At 42.4% G+C, this 21,236-nt stretch overlaps 2 protein-coding genes across 4 annotated transcripts in view; both read left to right on the top strand.

Moving 5' to 3' along the window:
• Window positions 1–233: 233 nt before the first annotated feature.
• Window positions 234–15,758, top strand: cyp27a3 (cytochrome P450 family 27 subfamily A member 3). 2 transcript variants are annotated; one of them, XM_030343705.1, is made up of 9 exons: window positions 234–263; window positions 7,774–7,964; window positions 8,346–8,545; window positions 8,789–8,986; window positions 9,504–9,667; window positions 10,581–10,747; window positions 11,366–11,447; window positions 13,766–13,972; window positions 14,494–15,758. In XM_030343705.1, exons 1-9 carry the CDS (start codon window positions 237–239, stop codon window positions 14,611–14,613), a joined length of 1,356 nt encoding a protein of 451 aa, XP_030199565.1. In that variant the 5' UTR covers window positions 234–236; the 3' UTR covers window positions 14,614–15,758. The 2 variants fall into 2 exon arrangements, with proteins under 2 accessions (XP_030199565.1, XP_030199564.1); XM_030343704.1 differs by lacking the exon at window positions 234–263 and adding an exon at window positions 366–705.
• Window positions 15,759–16,634: 876 nt separating this feature from the next.
• Window positions 16,635–21,236, top strand: part of slc15a2 (solute carrier family 15 member 2) — a 14,812-nt gene continuing 10,210 nt past the window's right edge. The window contains exons 1-7 of one of the 2 annotated variants that reach the window (XM_030343702.1): window positions 16,635–16,955; window positions 17,356–17,443; window positions 18,083–18,224; window positions 18,696–18,788; window positions 19,500–19,599; window positions 20,103–20,193; window positions 20,378–20,455. In XM_030343702.1, coding sequence (XP_030199562.1) covers window positions 16,947–16,955; window positions 17,356–17,443; window positions 18,083–18,224; window positions 18,696–18,788; window positions 19,500–19,599; window positions 20,103–20,193; window positions 20,378–20,455 — 601 coding nt within the window. In that variant the 5' untranslated portion in view covers window positions 16,635–16,946. The remainder of the gene's footprint in view (window positions 16,956–17,355; window positions 17,444–18,082; window positions 18,225–18,695; window positions 18,789–19,499; window positions 19,600–20,102; window positions 20,194–20,377; window positions 20,456–21,236) is intronic. The other variant, XM_030343703.1, reaches the window with a different exon arrangement.

Genomic DNA, 21,236 nt, shown 5'->3' with positions numbered 1-21,236 from the left:
GAGATGAGATTCCTTTTATTGTTTTGTTTTCTTCTATTAGGCCAGTTGTTTTCATGGTATTTTTTAAAGGGTTGCTTTGCTTAAATTTATGAAATTTGCCTATCGGTTACTATTATGCATACTACTATACTATATACAAATTAGGCCTGGTATCCATCTACCTGTGTTATATGATTATTACAAGGATATTATTATTATTATTATGAAACGTTGTATGAATGTATCTACATTTGTTAATGATAATTAAAGGTGTATTTCCACGGGTAAGTGTTTCTTGCATGTCCTAGGATTATGTAGTGTGTCTAAGTCCAGTTGGCTACATTCTGTGGTTGGGCTGACGATTGCAAGGCTATGCTTCCTATAAAAGGCAACCATTGTACGCGCAGAAGACACAACCCCCAGTATTTCTTGGACGTTTACACATGACTCTATAACCGAGTGATCTGATTTTACGCGAAAATGTTCGCCGGTTCACTACATATCGGAAGTCTTGCATGTAGACGAGAACACGTAAACGGGATCCAAAGATTATCCTCTATTTTTGATTACAGCATGCGTGGCAGACGCGACATTGCATCCAGCACCACCTCTGTTGTTGAGCATAACAAGCAGAAAACGATAGACGATTTGGACGGACCGAGTTTCGTGAGAACTTTATATTGGCTTATTGGTAAAGGATATTTATCATTATCACATCAAATGCAAGTAAGTAGGCCTACTCTTCGACTGCAACGTCTAGCTTACGGGAAATATCCATGGTGTAGCCTATTTCACGTTCAATAGCATCTAGTTATTCAACGTATAATTATAATATTTATTAAATCTAATAATTGTACACACATCTTTTTAATATTTTTACATATTGTCCTATTCCAAACGTAGAGTTTGCCCGTGGGCTATCAGATGACAAAGTTGGGCTATAATCTAATAAAGTGCAACTCACCCTATATTTAATTGACGTCATGACTGATGGTGGTGAGTAAAGGTTGTTTATTCTTGTATTCATGTTGATCATGTTGGGTCAGTAGCACTTCATACATGACACATTCAACTTAGCCTTTGTTATAGAACTCAACACAGAGGCATACTGTCTGCCTAACTATTTAATGCTTAAACAGTCATCAAGTCCTATTAAATAAAGACACCTTATAATTAACTAACAGCAACAGTATTTCGTTTGGCGCTCCCACTTAACCGTCCTCCCATTGGTGCATTGTTTTTCTTTAAGTGCGATAGTGATTGTTGACAAGTCCCGTATCAATTTCAAATTTACGTTGATTGGCATAAAATGAGATCTCACGACAAATGTAGCTATTTTACACTGTATTTTCAGTTGGTTGTGATACACACGTTATTAAAATTGTTATATCATGTATACTTTCTGATTAAGACTCGTGGCCCTATTTAAACGGTCTGGAACGCGTGAGAAGTGAGAAGTAGCTTTGTGGGGAAGTGAGAAGAACGCGTGAGAAGTGAGAAGTAGCTTTGTGGGCGGTTCTATAGACCCTTTTACAGCCAACGTCATCAAATAGTTGCGTGCGCATGCCGGCAACAGAAGTGGTATTGTTTCCCGGTCGTTCTGACTCACACACGACGTAGCAACTGACTAGCAAGAGTTTATAAGTGGATCAAAAAAAGTTTCCAGCATCAAAATGTCTGGTTGTTGCGTATATGGTTGTCAGAATCGATATTCCACCGGCGGACTAAAGTTGTATAGGATTCCGACAGGATCACAACCATTTAAGAGCACCCCGCGGCGTCTGTGGCTGCAGGCGATTAAACGTGTTGACTGGAATGAGGACATAATACAAAATTCTGATTTCACCACATAAAACTCTAGTCATGTCATGGTATTTGATGTTCTGTACATGACCACAGACAACGTATTCATAAGCATCATCCAGTGACTTATAGGCTCGTAATTTCTCTGGTGTACAAGCTCGGTTTCTCTATTAAATACGTAAGGGATAATGTATAGAACGCCGGTCATTATCGAGAAAATAAGCCCCGACAGGGCGAACAGGACACCTCCGCTGCGCGTCGGTGTCCTGTTCGCCCTGTCGGGGCTTATAAAAATAATGCACCGCCGGAAGTTGTGAAGTGCCCATGCAAGTGAACGGAACGTTGAAAAGACCCGTGTAATAAGTATATATACTCTGGCCACTGTATATTTGGCCACTTGCTGACGTCTTCAACCCATTCATTAATAGTACACGGATCTGGAAGTCGAACACCATTTGTCAAAGTCAACTTGTTGAAGTAAAATTCGCGATCTTGTGTTGATAATTCCCTCGCATAGCTTAAAGGCCCACTATGCAACTTCGGGCATGTCTTCGCTGTTTTCTTGGTTTTGGCACGCACATTTCTCTACACAGCGCCCCCTAAAGCTTCGTAGTAGATATTTCACAACACTGTCGTAACAACTCGTTGACGTCCCTTCCCCATGCTCTTCTACGCGAGCCCTGTGCATTTGTTTTCAAAGAAGCCGGCGAATGCGCGGAGCCATGTCCGAAATAGATGTTCATAAAGTGTAGGCAAGGTTATACATTTTTAAAATGGTGTATTTGCATTGCAATAAACATAAATCCATCATTTTTTATAGTTGACGGGGAGAATTTATACCCTAGGTTATAATTATTTTATCTTAGGTTGAACAGAACAATCAGTGTAAGAGGTTTGGCCAACATAATAATCGAAATAAACAAGAACCTGGATTCGGGGATTCAGTCTGTATCTGGGGGACGAGACAGACGAACAGCAAAACACCCATGGAAACAGGTGTTTATATGGTTGCAACCAAGCAAGCTGGAAACAAACAGGGCTCACAACAAAACGGTCGAGAAAACAATTTTTACAGGGCTCAAAAAAATGGTTGAGCAAACACATGTGTACAGAGACTATCAGAATCAAGAATATTACGCAGACAAAGTTCACCCAAGGGTACTTTCAATTTCAAAAGCAACACGGCCGAGTCGGCGTCTGATTTGCAGTCTTCTTTTTCTTTCAGTTCGAGCTATTCCTGAAAAGCTTGCCCAACGTTTACTCGTGTCTGGCCTCTCTGTCGGTCTGTCTCCCTTTTCTCTTCTTCTGTTCCTCCGACATTGGGTTTCTCTGTCTCTTTTTAGTCGGCTGATCTATGATGAATATAACAATCCATTAGTTACTTGTGTTTATATCGAGCCGGTTCCGTGTTTGTGGGTCTGTGCCGTAAAGCAATTCGTTACTGTAGTGACCATAGTAGTGACCCTTGCACAGAAGCATACGGCCGACATCTTTATTTTTTCTGGGTGGAAATAGTAACATAGTTACGCCATTAAATGCGTTTATGGAAACATTTTTAGCGAGAAATGTGCATTTTGCTTTCAGAATGTTCGCTCGGTGAATGTGAAGGATGTTTGGTTTGATAGTTATGATGAAGAGTGAACGCTCCGTTCACTTGCATGGACAGAGTGTCTGGCTGCTAAAGCAACCTCAACGTCTTGGCGGACTATTTCTCTGCTGATCAACACTACGAATGCTGGAAACACACCAGACACACCATGTGAAGTTATTTAACCCGATTATCGTTATTTATGAGTCCTTAGCCCAAGTGAAGGAGTTCAAGTACCTCGGGGTCTTGTTCGCGAGTGAGGGTACTATGGAGCGTGAGATTGGCCGGAGAATCAGAGCAGCGGGGGCGGTATTGCGTTCGCTTTACCGCACCGTTGTTACGAAAAGAGAGCTGAGCCGCAAGGCAAAGCTCTCGATCTACCGGTCGATCTTCGTTCCTATCCTCACCTATGGTCATGAGGGTTGGGTGATGACCGAAAGGACGAGATCGCGGGTAAAAGCGGCCGAGATGAGTTTTCTCAGAAGGGTGGCTGGCGTCTCGGGATAGGGTGAGAAGCTCAGTAATCCGTGAGGAACTCGGATTAGAGCCGCTGCTCCTTTACTTAGAAAGGAGTCAGCTGAGGTGGTTCGGGCATCTGGCAAGGATGCCTACTGGGCGCCTCCCTTTGGAGGTGTTTCAGGCACGTCCATTGGGGAGGAGACCTCGGGGAAGACCCAGGACTAGGTGGAGAGATTATATCTCAACTCTGGCCTGGGAACGCCTCGGGATCCCCCCGTCAGAGCTGGTCAATGTGGCCCGGGAAAGGGAAGTCTGGAGCCCCCTGCTTGAGCTGCTCCCCCCGCGACCCGACCCCGGATAAACGGATGACGATGAGATGAGATCGTTATTTATATCCGAGATTATTTAATCTAACCCGATCTAAACTCTATCATGCACCCAAACACGGCGGCGTTTGGGTTTCCTACCTCGGACAACAATTGCCTCGCAACTGGCTGTTTATATCTAGCCGGTGCCATGTTTGGGTGTGTGTCTGTGCCGTAAAGCATTTTCGAAACTACAATCTGACTACATTTCCGAGGATACTTCCGCTGCGTCACATCCGGATTGTGTCGGTCCGAACAGATCAAGTTGCATATGCGCTTTTTCACTGGAGAGGCGACATGGGTAAATGACACACCCACCAATCAACCCAGAAATGGATGCAGAACCATCAGCATAACTCTCAACCTGCATATTTAAGGTAATTTTGGCTAAAAAAGTTGCATAGTGGGCCTTTAACAAGCTGTTGATCTCTGCCATACTTCTGTTGCCGGACTGCGCGCGCATGCGTTCTACGTCATCATTGTGTACAAACAGTAAAAGGGTCTATGGGTATGTTGCTATTTCACCGCAAATAAATGCCTCTTGCGCACGGCACAAATCTAAAAAGGGTTGGTCTGAAGTAGCCTAATTACCCTGGCCGTAACGTGAAATCCACCAATGAGAGTGCCATCTCCCATCCCCCTTTAGAGCCATGAGCGCATTTTAATCTGAAGATTTGATATTTTGACAGCGCGTTTGCAGTCTCCGAGGAGACAGATGCATGAACACATGAATTTCAAACTTCAAATGGCTCAGTTTATGGCCAAATAATATAACCTAATTCACACATGGAATAGCGTTTTCTTCCACAACTTCAGAAACACCGAGTCCTCAAATAAATTTTGGCGGTGAAAACTTAACACACATATGATATGCGGTAAATGTGGTTCTATTTAATAATATACGCAATACATTAACAAACATCGTTTCTTACCAGTAATGTATGCATTATCGTTATCGATTTGTGTTCCTAATATATGCATGTGTCCCCCGTAATTATTTTACACATACACACACGCGCCCGCATTCATTCATTCTTTGTAACACTCACTCACGGTAAAACAATGTTTTCTAACAATCAAATACTCATCAATCCTGAAAGTAATGGGCTTGTACACGATGTCTGTGTCAAGAAAATATGTGTTACTGTGCGGTGTTTGCAGATGCATTGATTTAAAAGTACAACTTATTACCGCTGTATCAGCTGTTATAATTTACCAAGAATGTGTGGCTAGGTAGATGAGAGGAGCAAAGTGGATGCGCAAGGCGTACAAGCCACATTATTCATGCGCCCTTAAAATAGCATCTGAACAACACGCCACTGACTTTAAACGAGGTATTTCCTGGTTTGTGGCGAAAATGTTTTCTGAAACTGCAAAATAGCACCAGGGAACGTTTGCGCAAGAACACACCTCCTCCTTTCACTGAACCGCCCCTTGGGGTGGAAGATCATTTCTTAATTTACAGGCGTGTGGCTTTGGAGGGAAAAGAACACACTGCGCCAGTTGCAAACTAGCAACGACACATGCGTCAGTGTAGAAAGTAAATTGCGCCGGATGCAAGATAGGGCCCTTGGTCTTGCGTTTCCGAATTTTTCTCCTCGGTTCATGTACGTTTGTAGTCTGCAATAAAAGTTCTGCATCGTGTCTCTTATCCCGATATGCTTCTTTGCGAAAGTTGGATAAGCAGAAGTAACTTTGAGTGTGACTCCTCGAAGTGCATTCTTTTTCGATAATGCAGCAATGACCGCTGGTTTGTGAAGCCCTGGTGAAAGCGACATACGGATAGTTCCTCTAATGGCCTATAGGTGGCATGGGGTTGTTGTATGCATAAAGAACCGAAATGTGGTTTCTCATATCTTCTTCATTCTCATAATACAAAGCTACCTAACCAGGCCAGTTCATTTACGTGTGTTGGACAAAAAAAAGATACAGCAATGGCATCGGCCATTTCTCATTTGGAATTGAATGGATCTGATTGCCAGCTGCCCAATTTTGTCAGTGCCGCATGTGGAGAAGGCTACGTGTTTCCGAGATCCTGAGAGAGATGCTGGCTGGAGCTATGCTCCTGGCAGGTCACCCTTTAGCGTCAGGTAGAGGGGGAGAGATCTCTTCAAGGAAAGGGTGTCTCTACACGCACAAACCCTTACCAACTGCCACCACCAGCCACCCATGCACACACAGCACTAAAAATATAAACCTCCGGGATTGGCATCCTCACCTACCTGAAGTCCCAGAAAAAAGAGAAAGTCACTTTTGTCACGTGGGGCAGGTTTAACTGCCACAGAGTAAATGGATCGTCGAAAAGGAGTCAAAAATCATGGAATGTAGCTCAGCCTGTCTGATGGGAAAAAAAAACCGGGCTGTCTCCGTCTCATACATGTGAACGAATGAGGAACAGACTCTTTGCCTCAAGAAACGGATCGCCCCCCTCACATCAAACATTCATGAAAGACCTGAGTTAGAAAGGACATAAGTCATGTCTGCAATGACTGAGACTCAAATTTGTCTCCTAAATGTCTCCTTAGAGCAGCCAGCATTTTAAATGCAGGCATATGAGGATCAACATAATTGTTGGCCACCCTTACCACTGGGCTACAACAGGTCCATTATCCTGACTAAAACGCTCCGTCATCCTGACAATAACATTTCCATTATCCTGACTACAACATGTCCATTATCCTGACTATAACATCTCCATTATCCTCACTACAACAAGTCCATTATCCTAACTACAACATGTCCATTATCCTGATTACAACATGCCTATTATCCTGACTATAACGTGTCCATTATCCTAAATACAACATGTCCATTATCTTGACTAAAACTGTCCATTATCCTCACTACAACATGCTCATTATCCTGACTACAATATGCCCATCATCCAACCATTTGTTTGAGTATATATTTTGGGGGGGATTTGATTCAAATCTCCAACACAATAATCTTCCTAACATTGTGAAGAAAATGAACAAGTGTTGGCTTGTTCACCTACTAATAGGGAAGGTGAGCTAGTTCATGCATGAGGAAATCTGATAAGATAACACTTTTTGATCCTCAGATGGGGAAATATAGGGGTGGAAGCACTAATAAAAAAGCAAAAATGTACAAATTCAATAATGGGATCATAAACATATAATGTAAAATAAACCATATGTTTATGCAAAATTGCAAAAGTCTCTGTGCATGGGTTACGTATTTAAAGTTTAAAGTCATCTCAGATATGCTAATCTATTATAAACCTAACTGTTCACTTACTGACAGTGGTCAGCTGGTTATGCCTAGGGTCAGGTCCAGAGCCTTCTGAGAGAGAAGGTTCTTTCCCTTCTCAAGGGAAGAACTGGTGATTCAATAAAGAGTTGCTCAATGTTGCACACCGCACTCGGTGTGTGTTTAAAATGGATTCTCAACATTAACAATTTCTCAGAAATTAGTATGTACGTATTTTCTTTCTCTAAAATGGATAGATTGGTAAATTGTATATTTTTCTAAAGTACTGGATTTGTAGTATGATCTCCCTCTACCCATCCATGCGCATAGCAGCAACAGCTAACCACTTGCCAATGCATCTGCTCCTAGATTGAACACAGCAAGATCTACGGCCCTCTGTGGAAGTCCAAATTCGGCTCAATGGTCCTGGTGAACGTGGCCAACGCGGACATGATCGCGCAGGTGATGAGGCAGGAGGGACGCCATCCCATCAGGACGGACATGCCTCACTGGAGGTTCTACCGAGAGATCCGAAACAAGGCGTACGGACCCCTGTCCCAGTGGGTGAATCCTTAAGGCTCATCCTCTGCTCATTCTTCTTCTTGATTTAATTGTATTGAACTTTATTTGGTCGGTTCGAATGGAATTGATATGTTTGTTCCCCTCAAGGAAGTCATTCTGACTACCTTGACATCTTGGAAATTTCCTATAGCAATTATTTATTCAAACATCTTATTGTTTTTCCTGTCGGACCTGTTCCGACAACACCCCACTCGGTGTGTGTGGAAAATGGTTTCTCAACATTAACGTGTCAATATTGAAAACACAAAAACACCAGTTTCCCAAGAGAAATTCTCAGAAATTCAGGAACATTAGAGTTTCACAAGAGACTTCTCAGAAATTAGTATGAACGTGTTGTGCTCTTTCTGCTGCCCTCACAGAAACGGAGCCGAGTGGTTGCACATTCGCAGCGTTCTCAACCCAGCCTTGCTCAAGCCTGTGCATGTGTCGCGGTACACCAACACCCTCAACATGGTCGTGACAGACTTCATCAACAGGGCCACCTGGCTGAGGGAGAATACGGGCCAGGGTATCGTAGTCCACAACCTGGCCGATGAGCTCTACAAGTTTGCTTTTGAAGGTCAGCTCTCTCAGTCAGCTCCTCACAAACACACAACATACACACACACACACACGCAAACACACACACACACACTCAAACACACAGACAAGCACACACACCTAAATTTGTAGGCAGACCAGTATGATGGAAAGTTTCCACATCTGCCGTGGAGTCAGATTTTCATCAGTTGTGTTGATGTGTGTGTCACTCTCATAACTCTGTAAAAACTACCAACATTCCTCTGTTTTGTCTCCATTTCAGGAATCTGCTCGGTGCTATTTGAGACCCGGATGGGCTGTCTGAACGAAGTGTTTCCAGAGGAGACTCAAAAGTTTATCAGCTCTGTGGGGGAGATGTTTCGTGTGTCTATGATTATCCTCCTGTTCCCCAAGTTCCTTTGGCCCTACAATCCCATTTGGAAGCAATTTGTTGCAGCCTGGGACCACATCTTTAAAGTTGGCAAGTCTATTTTTGTTGACTGACTGGGACATTGTGTGATACATGGAGGAGTACTCTGAGTTCCAACAACCACTCTCTGAACCTGACCCTTCATAAAGTCAATATGAGCTGTTGCCTAAAATAGAAAGATGACTTGGTTGTGCATCGCAGAGTGAATGGTGTATGTGACAACAATGGCAACGCCCATCTTACTTCCAGGATTAGCCCCTGCTGTTGGCCATCTCACCCTGCCTAAACTAGCATCAGCTGTTGTAAGAGTGGATAAGGGATTGGATTGAGGCTTATGATTGTGTTTGACTCCCAGTCTAAAGAATCTGGGTTTGATCCCCAATTACTGCAGTCTAAAGCATTCCTGAGCAAAATGTCTACCGTTGCATCTGAAGAAAACGGATGAAAGTGAATAAATTGCATTTCTGCCATATTCTACCACATCAGACACCATCACAAATGATTATAACATCTTATTGTATGCTTAACCATCACCCCTTTAATTCAGACTGAATGACATCCCATACAGCGGATAAACTGGTGCAGCAGAAGATTGGCTCCATCCAGGAGAAGGTGCGTCTGGGTGAGACTGTGGAGGGAGAGTATCTTACCCATCTGCTGCTCAGTGACCAGATGACCCTGGAGGAGATCCTGGCCAGCATCACTGAGCTCCTGGTGGCCGGAGTGGACACGGTAAGGCACACCCAGGGGTTATCCAGAATGAGGACTGGGTAGTTCTTCAGAGTTAGCATATATGGAGTTGGCATGTGGGGGGTTTTTTTGGTCATCAAATGACTCAGGTCCGATAACATACAGGTTAACAGCTTGGCATCTGAAATCATAACTAGTAAAGTTCTCAGGCTTTTGGCATTGTCAACATTTTCATAATAAATCTTCTGTGACTGATGAAATGTTTATACCTGTCGGCAATATTATGTTCAATCATTGACCTGCAGTTATGTTTTAACATCCGTCTGTGGGATGAGCTAGACCTGTCTGGCATGGTGAGTGATTACATGGCAGGAAATGGTTTAAACTTTTGCATACAGATGGTTGGGCAATGGGCAAGCATACTGGGAATATGCTCGAGGACAGAGATAAGAATCTGATGTGTTTGTGTGTGTGTGTGTGTGTGTGTGTGTGTGTGTGTGTGTGTGTGTGTGTGTGTGTGTGTGTGTGTGTGTGTGTGTGTGTGTGTGTGTGTGTGTGTGTGTATGTGTGTCTGTTTACAAGATTTACCCTTTGAACATTGTAGATGGTGCTTATAGTCTTTTAAACGCTGTTGGCTATAGTGGTCTGGAACAGGATCAGTTGTGCGATTAGGTAGTGTGCAGTTGCTGATATAATGCTTAGTACAATTAACACAACCTTACCAACTCTTTTATTTCTCAATTATTTGCAACATTAGATTTGATAGATTATGTTGATGTCAAAGGGCAATATGGGGGGGGGGGGTAAGTGATCCCCTTAGTCTCCCCTCTATTAGAATAACACTAGCTCTTTACAACAGACTCGATACATAAAACACAAAAATTGCACCCCTGGTGGTGAGAGATAGCGGTTTATCACTTTTGATGATCGATGGACTGTTGTTGACTCTGTGCAGACGTCAAACACCGTGGCATGGGCTCTGTATCTGCTGGCCGCACACCCAGAGATCCAGGAAAGATTGTACCAGGAGGTGATCAGCGTATGCCCCAGAGGCAAAATCCCCACAAGCGATGACTTCTCAAACATGCCCTACCTCAAGGCTGTCATAAGAGAGACTTTACGGTTTGAGAATCTCACTTTTCGTTCTATGAGATCCGATTGGGTTAAAAATGCATAATGAGTTTATTAAAGGTTGCTCTAACTGGCTTCCTCTAAGGTTATTATAACTGGAATTGGTCCAATGGCGCCACCTGTTGGCTAAATCGTATTTCATAATCAAAGTGATGTTTCAGCAATGTTTCTGTGTTATGACATCACCCTTCCCCCCCTGTAGCCATAAAAGAAATAGCAACGCAGTGGAAACGTCCATATATCTGATAATTTGAATATAATTGGGGAAGGATTAGGGGGTGATGAGGTTTGACTGCTAGACAAACATTTCTGGTTTCGATGCTCAAACCTTGAGAGAAATGCCTTTCCAGACACACACCCATTATATGCTTAAACACTGTAAGTCGATTTGAATGAAAGTGACGTCTAAATTACAACAATTATAAACTAGTAATGACAGTTCTCAGTAGGAATATTTCTTCATGAAATAGTGGTTTGTACTTGTTTGAAACTTGTTTGATGGACACAATAAGCCTCTGTGGAACCCTGGAAACCTGTTCTTACTAAACTATGCAAACATTGATGCAAATATACGATAAGGTTGTTTGCATTCCATTTTCTCATCCCCAGACTATACCCAGTGGTACCAGGGAACGCCCGCGTCACCGCTGAAAAGGAGATCATGGTCGGAGATTACCTCTTCCCCAAAAGGGTAACACTGACTGTCTACAGTTCAGGGCAGATATTCACATTACAGGCTATATTATGTCGTATGTAACACATCTGATCTGTTATAATTCCGAACACTCTAAAGATACAAACTGCAAAGTGGACACATGACCACCAGGTGGTGCAAAAGTTGTAGGCAAGTCCACAAACTGAATTTAATGGGTGAAATGAATGGTTCAGTATATAAATGCTCAAGATAACTTTTCTCTAATTTGTGTTGCTAATCTGTGGTTTTTCAACTGTTTATATGCAAATGCAGATAAGATAAATATTAAAACAATATTATATATAATATACAGTGGAAAGAATGGGAAAAAGCTTTGGTTATCAATGATTAGAATGCGATCAAAATATAAAATATATTTTTGGTTTTAAAACATTTGGAATCGAAGAGTTTGCTCACATTCTGAGCTTTATATTAGTCATTGTAATAATAAGATAATCATGCTCTCCTTTTTCTGCTATTTGTCTTAAATAACACCCCAAGATATAGTGGGAAAAGGTGAATTATAGTTTTCTATGGGAACCCACAGCGTAAGGCTGGTGGGTGCATGTTTCTGCGATGGTGATTCTGAGCGTGGACCACCGAAAAGTAACCAAAGGTCACAAATTTGATGAAATCAGCTGGTCATTACAATGTTTAGAGAATGAGTTGTACAAATGATTATATATTTTAACCTCCTCAACTAGCCGGTCACATAAGAACCACAAAGTGTAACCAGCGCGACGCAGAAACGTGGCATCAGGTGTGACTGCTATAACATCCACCGTCCCTTTCTGCGGGGTTTCCCTGCTGCGGCTATAGCTCAGGAGTTAAAGCGGGGTTGGCTGGTCCCCGCAAGGTTGATAGTTTGATCCCAAGCTCCTCCTAGCTGAGTGTCGGGGTGTACCTGAGCAAGGCATCTAACCCCAACTGCTCCCGACGAGCTGCTTGTCGCCTTGCATGGTTGACTCCGCCGTCGGTGTTTGAATGTGTGCATGAATGGGTGAAGGTCTATGGAGTCAGAACAGTCTCATTATTAATGAATGCACAGAGAAGGATTCACAAATGTATTTTGTGATTTATACATAAATTACTCTCTTCTCACAAATACATTTCAATGCACACACAAATGGATATCGGCATGTATAAATGTAAAATAAATCCATAAACAAAAATAAGTTTCACAAACATATTTCTGATCCACACACAAATATGTCTTGTTTTAAATAAAGGTAATATAAATCCATAAATATATTAATTTAAAAAAGATTTGCAATTTTCATCAAAAATGTATTTGGATGTTGTTACATTTATGTACAAACTGTTAAACTTGAATTTACAAGACGCTTTTCATTTGTGAGCTTGTTTGCATTTGTGTGTGAAACTGTCTGCATTTATGTGTGGATTTTTGAGACTCTCCTGACGTCGCTAGATTCACAAATGCATTTTTTTCAACAAGGAACTCTCTGTAGCCAATCAGATGCCTCCCTCGTTTTCAGCCAATCACATGGCTGCAGTTCTGACCTCTGAGTCCAGCCTCCAAGCCTCCCGGTTCTCTGTCAAATCTCTACTCTATCGGAAAGAACATGGTTTTTTGAATGATTGTACATAACAATCTCTAGGTGGTGAGGAGGTGAATGCTGCGTCACGACACATTTTCCATCTAATTTCGACTGGGTTTTGGGATTATCGGTGCCGTTAAAGTAGTAAACGGCACCGACGTAAAAACCCAGTCACAGCAGTCATGTGGTTGACTGAAAACGAGGGAGGCATCTGATTGGCTACAGAGACTTCCTTGTTGAAAAAAATGCATTTGTGAATCTAGCGACGTCAGGAGAGTCTCAAAAATCCACACATAAATACAGACCAGTTCCCACACAAATGCAAGTAAGTTCACAAATGAAAAACGTCTTGTAAATACAAGTTTAACAGTTTGTATATAAATGTTACAACATCCAAATACATTGTGATGAAAATTGCAAATATTTTTTTAATTAATATATTTATGGATTTATATTACATTTATTTAAAACAAGGTACATTTGTGTGTGGATTAGAAATGTGTTTGTGAAACTTATTTTTGTTTATGGATTTATTTTACATTTATACATGCCGATATCCATTTATGTGTGCATTGAAATGTATTTGTGGGAAGAGAGTAATTTATATATAAATCACAAAATACATTTGTGAATCCTTCTCTGTGCATTCATTATTAATGACACTGTTCTGACCCCATAAAGGTCAGGCAATATGATCAAAAGCTTTGGATGAAAGCACTGCATAAATGCAGTCCGTTTACCATTTACCATGCTCAGACCCTGTTCCACCTGTGTCACTACGCCGTGTCCTACGATGAGAGCGTCTTCCCGGAGCCCCACGCCTTCAGGCCCTCCCGCTGGCTCCGCGGAGACACCAGCCAGCCCCGGAGCCACCCGTTCGGCTCCATCCCGTTCGGCTTCGGGATCCGGGCCTGCCTGGGTCGGAGGCTGGCCGAGCTGGAGATGTACCTGTTGATGTCCAGGGTGAGAGGCGTTCAGAGTCACACACGCACACGTGCACAGACACACACGCGCACGGACACACGCACACACACACACACGCACGCACGCACGCACGCACGCACGCACGCACGCACGCACACACACACACACACACACACACACACACACACACACACAAAAACATCAACACAAGTTGATTAGTTGTTTCACCACCCTGGTTGTATGATACAAACAAAATCCACAATAGCATTAAATTATAAAGGTGTCTAATATTGGCCTCAATGTTTTGGCCGCCTATTACCAAGTTGCTTTTGCTTTAATGACGAATCTAAGGAAAAATCAAATGGTTGATGTAATTGATAGGAGAGCCGTAGCAATATTCTTGCCTTTGTTTTTGATCAAATATGATCGAACTACTGATGATGTTGGAGCATGTTTTTTATCATATTGTTATGATATGTCTGTCACCCCAGTGATTCTCTCCTTTGACTATATTAACTCTTTTCACCCTACCTCTCTCTCTCTATTTTCCTTTATCGAAGTTAATGCAACATTTTGAGGTGAGGCCGGACCCTTCCGGATGCAAAGTAGAGGCAGTCACCAGGACTCTTCATTGCCCTGCTCAGCCAATGAACCTGCAGTTTATTGACAGGAAAGATTAGAGGGAGGAGCTAGGAGGACCACATACAAAAAACCAACGCACTGAACTACTGAAACGTATGGTACGACAATATTGGTACCCTGTCAACCAGCTCTACATTTCAGCACCCGTCCAAACAGTTGTTGGGAGTTAGTTTCCCTCAAGGCTAAATGCTTTAATAAATATGTTGTGTCAATATGTTTTTACCTGCTGTCCTGGCTGCGGAGCTCACCACTAACATCAGGACAGCTGAAACCCTCCCCTATTTCCGCCACAGGCTGAGAACTCATCTGTTCTTGGCTAAGGAATAAAACAAAGCATGATTTAGCATCTGCTGTATAAATGTAATATAATGTTATATTTGTGATTTTTATGTGTTACTCCCTGGAACTTGTTTCGCTTTTGGGAGAGAGTTAAAGTGACAGACTTGCACTCTTATTATGTTATCAGGAGTTATCAATGCGTGCACTAATCAGCACCAAATTGTGTTGCATCAAATCCTTTGCCATCTCAAGTCATTTCAGTTTAGATTTCCTTCTATTCCTTCTTGCCGATTTAAATGGGGGGAGCCTATTTACCCTCCTGGCTATGTAGCCAATCACTGTACATTAACGTAGCAAAGGGGATTCAGACCACGCCCCTACCATCTTGAGTCTTTCTAGGACCGAGTTTATAAGATTACTTTTGGTTGTATATTCATTTACTTAAAAAATATATATATATTTGTATAGTGGATAGAAAACATGATAATTTTATGTTTTTAGATCCTGTTTTCCGTCAATTTTAGACGATGGACAGCATGAATGTAACAAAAGTCATTATTTATCCGACCTGTTATAATACCTTTTATTGATTGATTTCACCTTTTGTAATTTGTTATCAATGTTTTGTGCGATTATATAATAGGTTTGTGTTCAAACTTCCCAATTCGCAATATAGGTAAGCAGGACATTCCCTTTTTATATTTTAATGTAATTATTTGTCTTTATGTTTCCATAGATATATTATCTAAAAGTTAACAATATAAGCATAGACATATATAGTTTAAAACAATGCTTTGTGCCTGTTTTCTTGCATTTGCACCATTTAGTGCCATCTTGTGGAGAAATGTCTTACGGCTGTAAACCTGATGTAGGCATATACCCAAATAAAGATAATGAATCCTGATGCAGTAATATTTAATCATAACAAAATGTGTACATTAGTAGAACCTCAACAACCTGCATCAAATATGGATGTCTTAACATCTCAACATATTTAGCTGAGCCTGGAAACATACAATATGATGGCGATGATATTTGACAAAGACAAATGTATTCAATGCTTTTATAATACCCAATGATGGATATCAAAAGAGTTGGTGGAAACAAGAAGTGAAGAAACAAAAGCGTGAATTGACGAACACTTAACCCACAGATAGGCCTCTGCTATATTCGACAGCAACACAACCCTTCAAAGTGGTGACATTGGTTCTTCATAAGGCTTGCTGAGGGGTCAGCATTGAGGGTCAGCATTGAGGGGCCAGCCTTGAGGGGCCACACCAGTAAAGCCCAGTTCAGACCAAAGATTGAATCTTTGGTCTGAACTGGGCTTTAGCAAACCTTGAGGTGTTTTAAATGTGAAGTGAAATGCACGGCTGGAATTGTATATTATCATCGCATACTAGGAGGAGTGGACCGAATTGAATTGAACCGTTTTGCTCCAATCATTTAAACACCCTATAGGCCTAATTAAATACGGTTATGGTCGGAAAATATATTTTCATAGTAAGGTGGAACATATCAGTACATTATTTAACATTAAAATCACAAATTTCTATAATAGGCTAATTATGGATTTATTTATAGGCTATTTCTTAATTGCTTCCTTTATTTATTTAATTAAAAGGACAACATTTGAGCTCATTGGTCCTCAATACAAGCATTCTTTTCCCTCAACGGACATGTGTGAAATTAACCTTTAAACGTCTGATATGTAAACAATTACAAAAAAACCTTGAGCTGTCCTCGCTGCCATGTCCAGCTATTTCACTCTTGAAGCCTTTTGTTCAAACAAAAGCCCCATTGTGCATCCAAGTTGCTCCCGTTCATCGGGCATTTCTATGGCAATTCACACTCTCCTTGCAAACGCTGGACCGCAATCACTGAAACAGGCTACACAGACACGACCGAGATGGAAGCCATTTATAAGGAAGCCGAGGAAGTTTCGGTGGAATATTAACGAGGAGCGTTTACATAAGAACCACCTCTGCGTCAAGCTGCCTTCAGAGATCAGCGAGGGACGGTCTTGGAAGTCCATCAAACAATTTGCTTACAAAAACTGTACAACTGCAAAACTTTTTTTGGAAACGCCATCATGGGGAAGGTAACTGAATCCTTTAACTTTCAAGTGTTCATCAAAATGAATGTGACTTTTTTTCGCCCTAACCAAAGTTGACTCGGAGTTTTACGCGTAGAATAAGCAGAAACTTGCAGTTCAGGCTTTGTTTACGAAGATGCAGAACACTTTAATGTAGTTGGGTGAAAAGACAGCGCATTCCATCTATTAACTCCATCCATCTATTAACTGCATTTTTAATTGTGCATTCACCAGCAATTTTATGCAGGAAAATTCCAATTCACTATGGCCGTTATCTTTGCAAATTTGCAATTTGATTGAATAGTAGGCCTCCATGCTTAGCATTTTACATCGAGTGACCTTTTATATAGTTTGACCACCCCGCTCCCTCTTGTTTATGTCCTTCTCCCTTTTTCTCGTCTTTTAGAAATTGTGTGGAACGAATTACCCACTCAGCATCGCGTTCATAGTCGTGAATGAGTTCTGTGAACGATTCTCCTACTATGGCATGAGAGGTACGCACGCACGCACACACACGCACACACACGCACATACGAACACACACACACACACACACACACACACACACACACACACACACACACACACACACACACACACACACACACACACACACACACACACACACACACACACATTCTATTTGTACCACAGATATGCTAGTGAAGTAATTGGTTTATCATTAATCTTAATTTCAATAGTTTTGGGAAAAAAATGGTCATCAGACAGCTGGTCACTACCAACGCCTACCTTGACCTGTCCGTCAACTTCCTCCTTCATTAAAAATAACCCTCTCCACACACGCACACAAAAAACGTACACGCACACACAGTGTGTGTCTAAGAGGAAGCGAAAAAAAATGACATTCAATTTACTGGTAATAACACTACATGTTACTACTATGTTATCAAAATGATTTTGATAAATTATTCCAAAGTATCGGGATAAGGGACACGTTGTCTATAGGGATACTATAGACGACATGGTATACATACTCATCGATGCACTTCTGATGGCTACTCATAGTTGCTTTATTGCGTTGTACGTTTGCAATTGGATAGGCAGTTCATATCTGTAAGTCTGCCTTTCTGAATGACCGCCTGTGCGTCCTTCCTGTCCGTGTGTGTACACAGCGGTTCTGACACTCTATTTTGTCAATTACCTGCACTGGGACAGGGACCTGTCCACCGCCATCTACCATGCCTTCACCAGCCTCTGCTACTTCACGCCTGTACTGGGGGCCCTCATAGCCGACTCCTGGCTGGGTAAATTCAAGTGAGTCCCGAGCTTCCTCTCCCTGCCTTCATCATTTCTGTGTACTTATACATGACCTGAGCTCAGACATCTTTAGTTCAGACTTCATTCAGTGCTATCCGTATAGGCGGTGTTATCGGTACCCACACTTGCCGCTGCAGGTCCCTGTGGATGTTTTTACGGGTTGGCTTAGCTCAGGAGGTAGAGCAGTTGTCATGTAACCGAAAGGTTGCGAGTTCGATCCCAAGCTCCTCATAGCTGAGTGTTGATGTTTCCCTGTGCAAGACACTTAACCCTAACTGCTCCTGACGAGCTGGGTGTCGCCTTGCATGGTTGATTCTGCCGTTGGTGTGTCAATGTGTGTATATTTACGGATGTAAGTCGCTTTAGATAAAAGCGTCTGCTAAAGGCCCTAATTGTAATTGTAATGTTTTCTCTATCCATCGATGCTGGTTGACCCCCTGACCCTACCCCCCTCTTCCCCCTCCCCAGGACTATCATCTACCTGTCCATCGTGTACGTCATCGGCCATGTGGTCAAGTCTGTCGGGGCGATTCCCACCGTGGGGGACACCTCGATGCACATGTAAGCACAATTTATTACCCAAGTTCTCATTCATCTCGACTTGGGGAAGCCAAAAGAACAGAGACAGAGGGAGAGGGTTTGACAAAGCTACTCATGTATTAAGGAAAATGGATGTTGTAGTAGCAAGTATGTATCGTTCAAATTTATGTTCTATTGATATCTTTTGCGTTTTTGCCTCATTAGTTGTAAGATATATTTCGATCACGTTTCTCATTTATTTTAATGTAAAAAATATTTTGGTGGTGCTACATATGTTGGTCTAATTGGTTCAGAAACAACAATTTGTCAATATTTCCCAAATCATTTGAAATTATGTTTAATGGATTGCAAAAATGCTTGTGGTCACTCATTAATAACTAGTATTAACCTAGTGATTGTGTGTGTGTGTGTGTGTGTGTGTGTGTGTGTGTGTGTGTGTGTGTGTGTGTGTGTGTGTGTGTGTGTGTGTGTGTGTGTGTGTGTGTGTGTGTGTGTGTGTGTGTGTGAGTGTGTTTGCTTGCGCTGTGTATATGTGTGTGGTTGTGTGTGTGTGTGCGCTGTATGTGTGTTTGCTTGCGCTGTGTATATGTGTGTGGCTGTGGCTGTGTGTGTGCGCTGTCTATGTGTGTGTGCTCTGTGTATGTGTGTGTTTGTGTGTGTATGTGTGCGTGCTGCGTGTGTGCGTGCTGCGTGTGTGTGTGTGTGTGTGCGCGCGCTGCGTGTCTGTGTCAGTGCGCTGTCCATGGTGGGCCTGATCCTCATAGCGTTCGGGACGGGGGGCATCAAGCCCTGCGTGGCAGCGTTTGGGGGGGACCAGTTTGAGCCGGAGCAGGTGGGTAACCATAGCAACGGCTGTTCTGCTGCACTCCCATCGTAAACAATATAAATCATTTGTAAAAATAAATTTGAGCTCACACGTATTTTCATAAAATGACAAGGCGTGTGTCTTTAGAAGGATCATTTAGATTAAGCAGGCTGATCAGTGTAGTTGTGAGAGTGCCGGCATGCAAACTTGTCATGCATTAAATCGCCATATGGACCTCTAGACTATAAATGTTACCTTTGGCTTGATGGACGATTGAGTTAGTTAGTTAAAAGTCTAATTAGGGACAGGACACAGTTATTTTAATGAGTTTACCGTATAATGGCTGTTAGAATTGGACTTCAGTAAATATAAATCAGCCAGCAAAGTATATATCTTTCACGCAATCCTCCCTGGGGGACATGCCCCAGACCCTTCTGAATGGGGCAAATTTCTCTATCCACGCTATGTACTCACCTGTCTCACCCCTAAGCAGTCTGAATGCCTAAGAGTGTTCAACATCCACTCCACAGGTGGTCGAGACGAGGAAATTCTTCTCCATCTTCTACATGGCGATCAATGCTGGGAGCGTCCTGTCCATGATCGTGACCCCTATTCTCAGAGGTCAGCTCTGGGGCTGACACCAAACCTCACTGTTCCTACTGTTGCCAACAAACCCAAACTCACGTCCATGCATACCACTGTTCCTCAGTATAACGGATAGCTATCCCGTGATTTAGCATCGGGCTGTTCCTCTGAAGCGATACATAAGCTAGCTACTGCACGCTCACGGCTCTATCCCTCGAAGGTGATGTCAAATGTTTCGGGGATGACTGCTACGCGCTTGCCTTCGGCGTTCCTGCAGTGTTGATGGTCGCGGCTTTGGGTGAGTGTTCGCTTTCCTCTGTCCTGTTAGGCCATAGCCGTGGATCACAATAATCCTCATGATAATATCACAATACAACCTTTGTCACTCAATACTAGTTCACGTTAAAAGGCTAATTAGTTAGCGTTTGTATTGTCCCTGCAGTTAAGAAACTCAATCCTACAGTCAGTCAGCCTAAACCTCTTCCCAGTCCTGTCTTGGTCGACCCCCCTGACTTCTTTATTGTGTAAATTCCTTGAGTTGCCTTGCCTACTCTAGGCACAACCACATCCCCCCTCTTCCTTATCCACAGTGTTTTGCTAATCAACCTCTCCAGGCCGCTATGACTGATCCGCACCGTTCACACGATGGCCGCTCCCAAGTACCTTTGGCTTTCTTTCTTCCTTTATTTGGCAGAAATAATGCTAAACAAGGATTTTAAAAACCATAAAGCTAATCTCAAAGCGAAACCCAATCAGTTTTGGCTAGCAGGTTGAATGTGTGACATGTAGGGTCTCTTTGTATAAGTTATGTGTCTCCCATTGCTTATGTTCCCTAAACGTGGCCCTTTGCAGATGTTAACAACGTTTTACGGCAACCAGATGTTTATGTTTTTTACGGCAACTATGCCACGACTTCTCCTGAACATAACACACACAGTACTGCAGTGTTTCTGCGAAACCAGAATCTCTCAATTACCCTTTTTATGATCACACTTTCATATAAAGATTTTCACATTATAGCTGTCAGTAAGTGTCAATGTCCAAGAACAGGCTCTAGAGCTGCCAGTTGATTGCCCTGA

The sequence above is a fragment of the Gadus morhua genome, chromosome 20 (assembly GCF_902167405.1).
Source record: "Gadus morhua chromosome 20, gadMor3.0, whole genome shotgun sequence".
Lineage (NCBI taxonomy): Eukaryota > Metazoa > Chordata > Actinopteri > Gadiformes > Gadidae > Gadus > Gadus morhua.
Note: the sequence above shows the minus strand (reverse complement) of the source record. Positions and strands in the feature narration are given on the sequence as shown.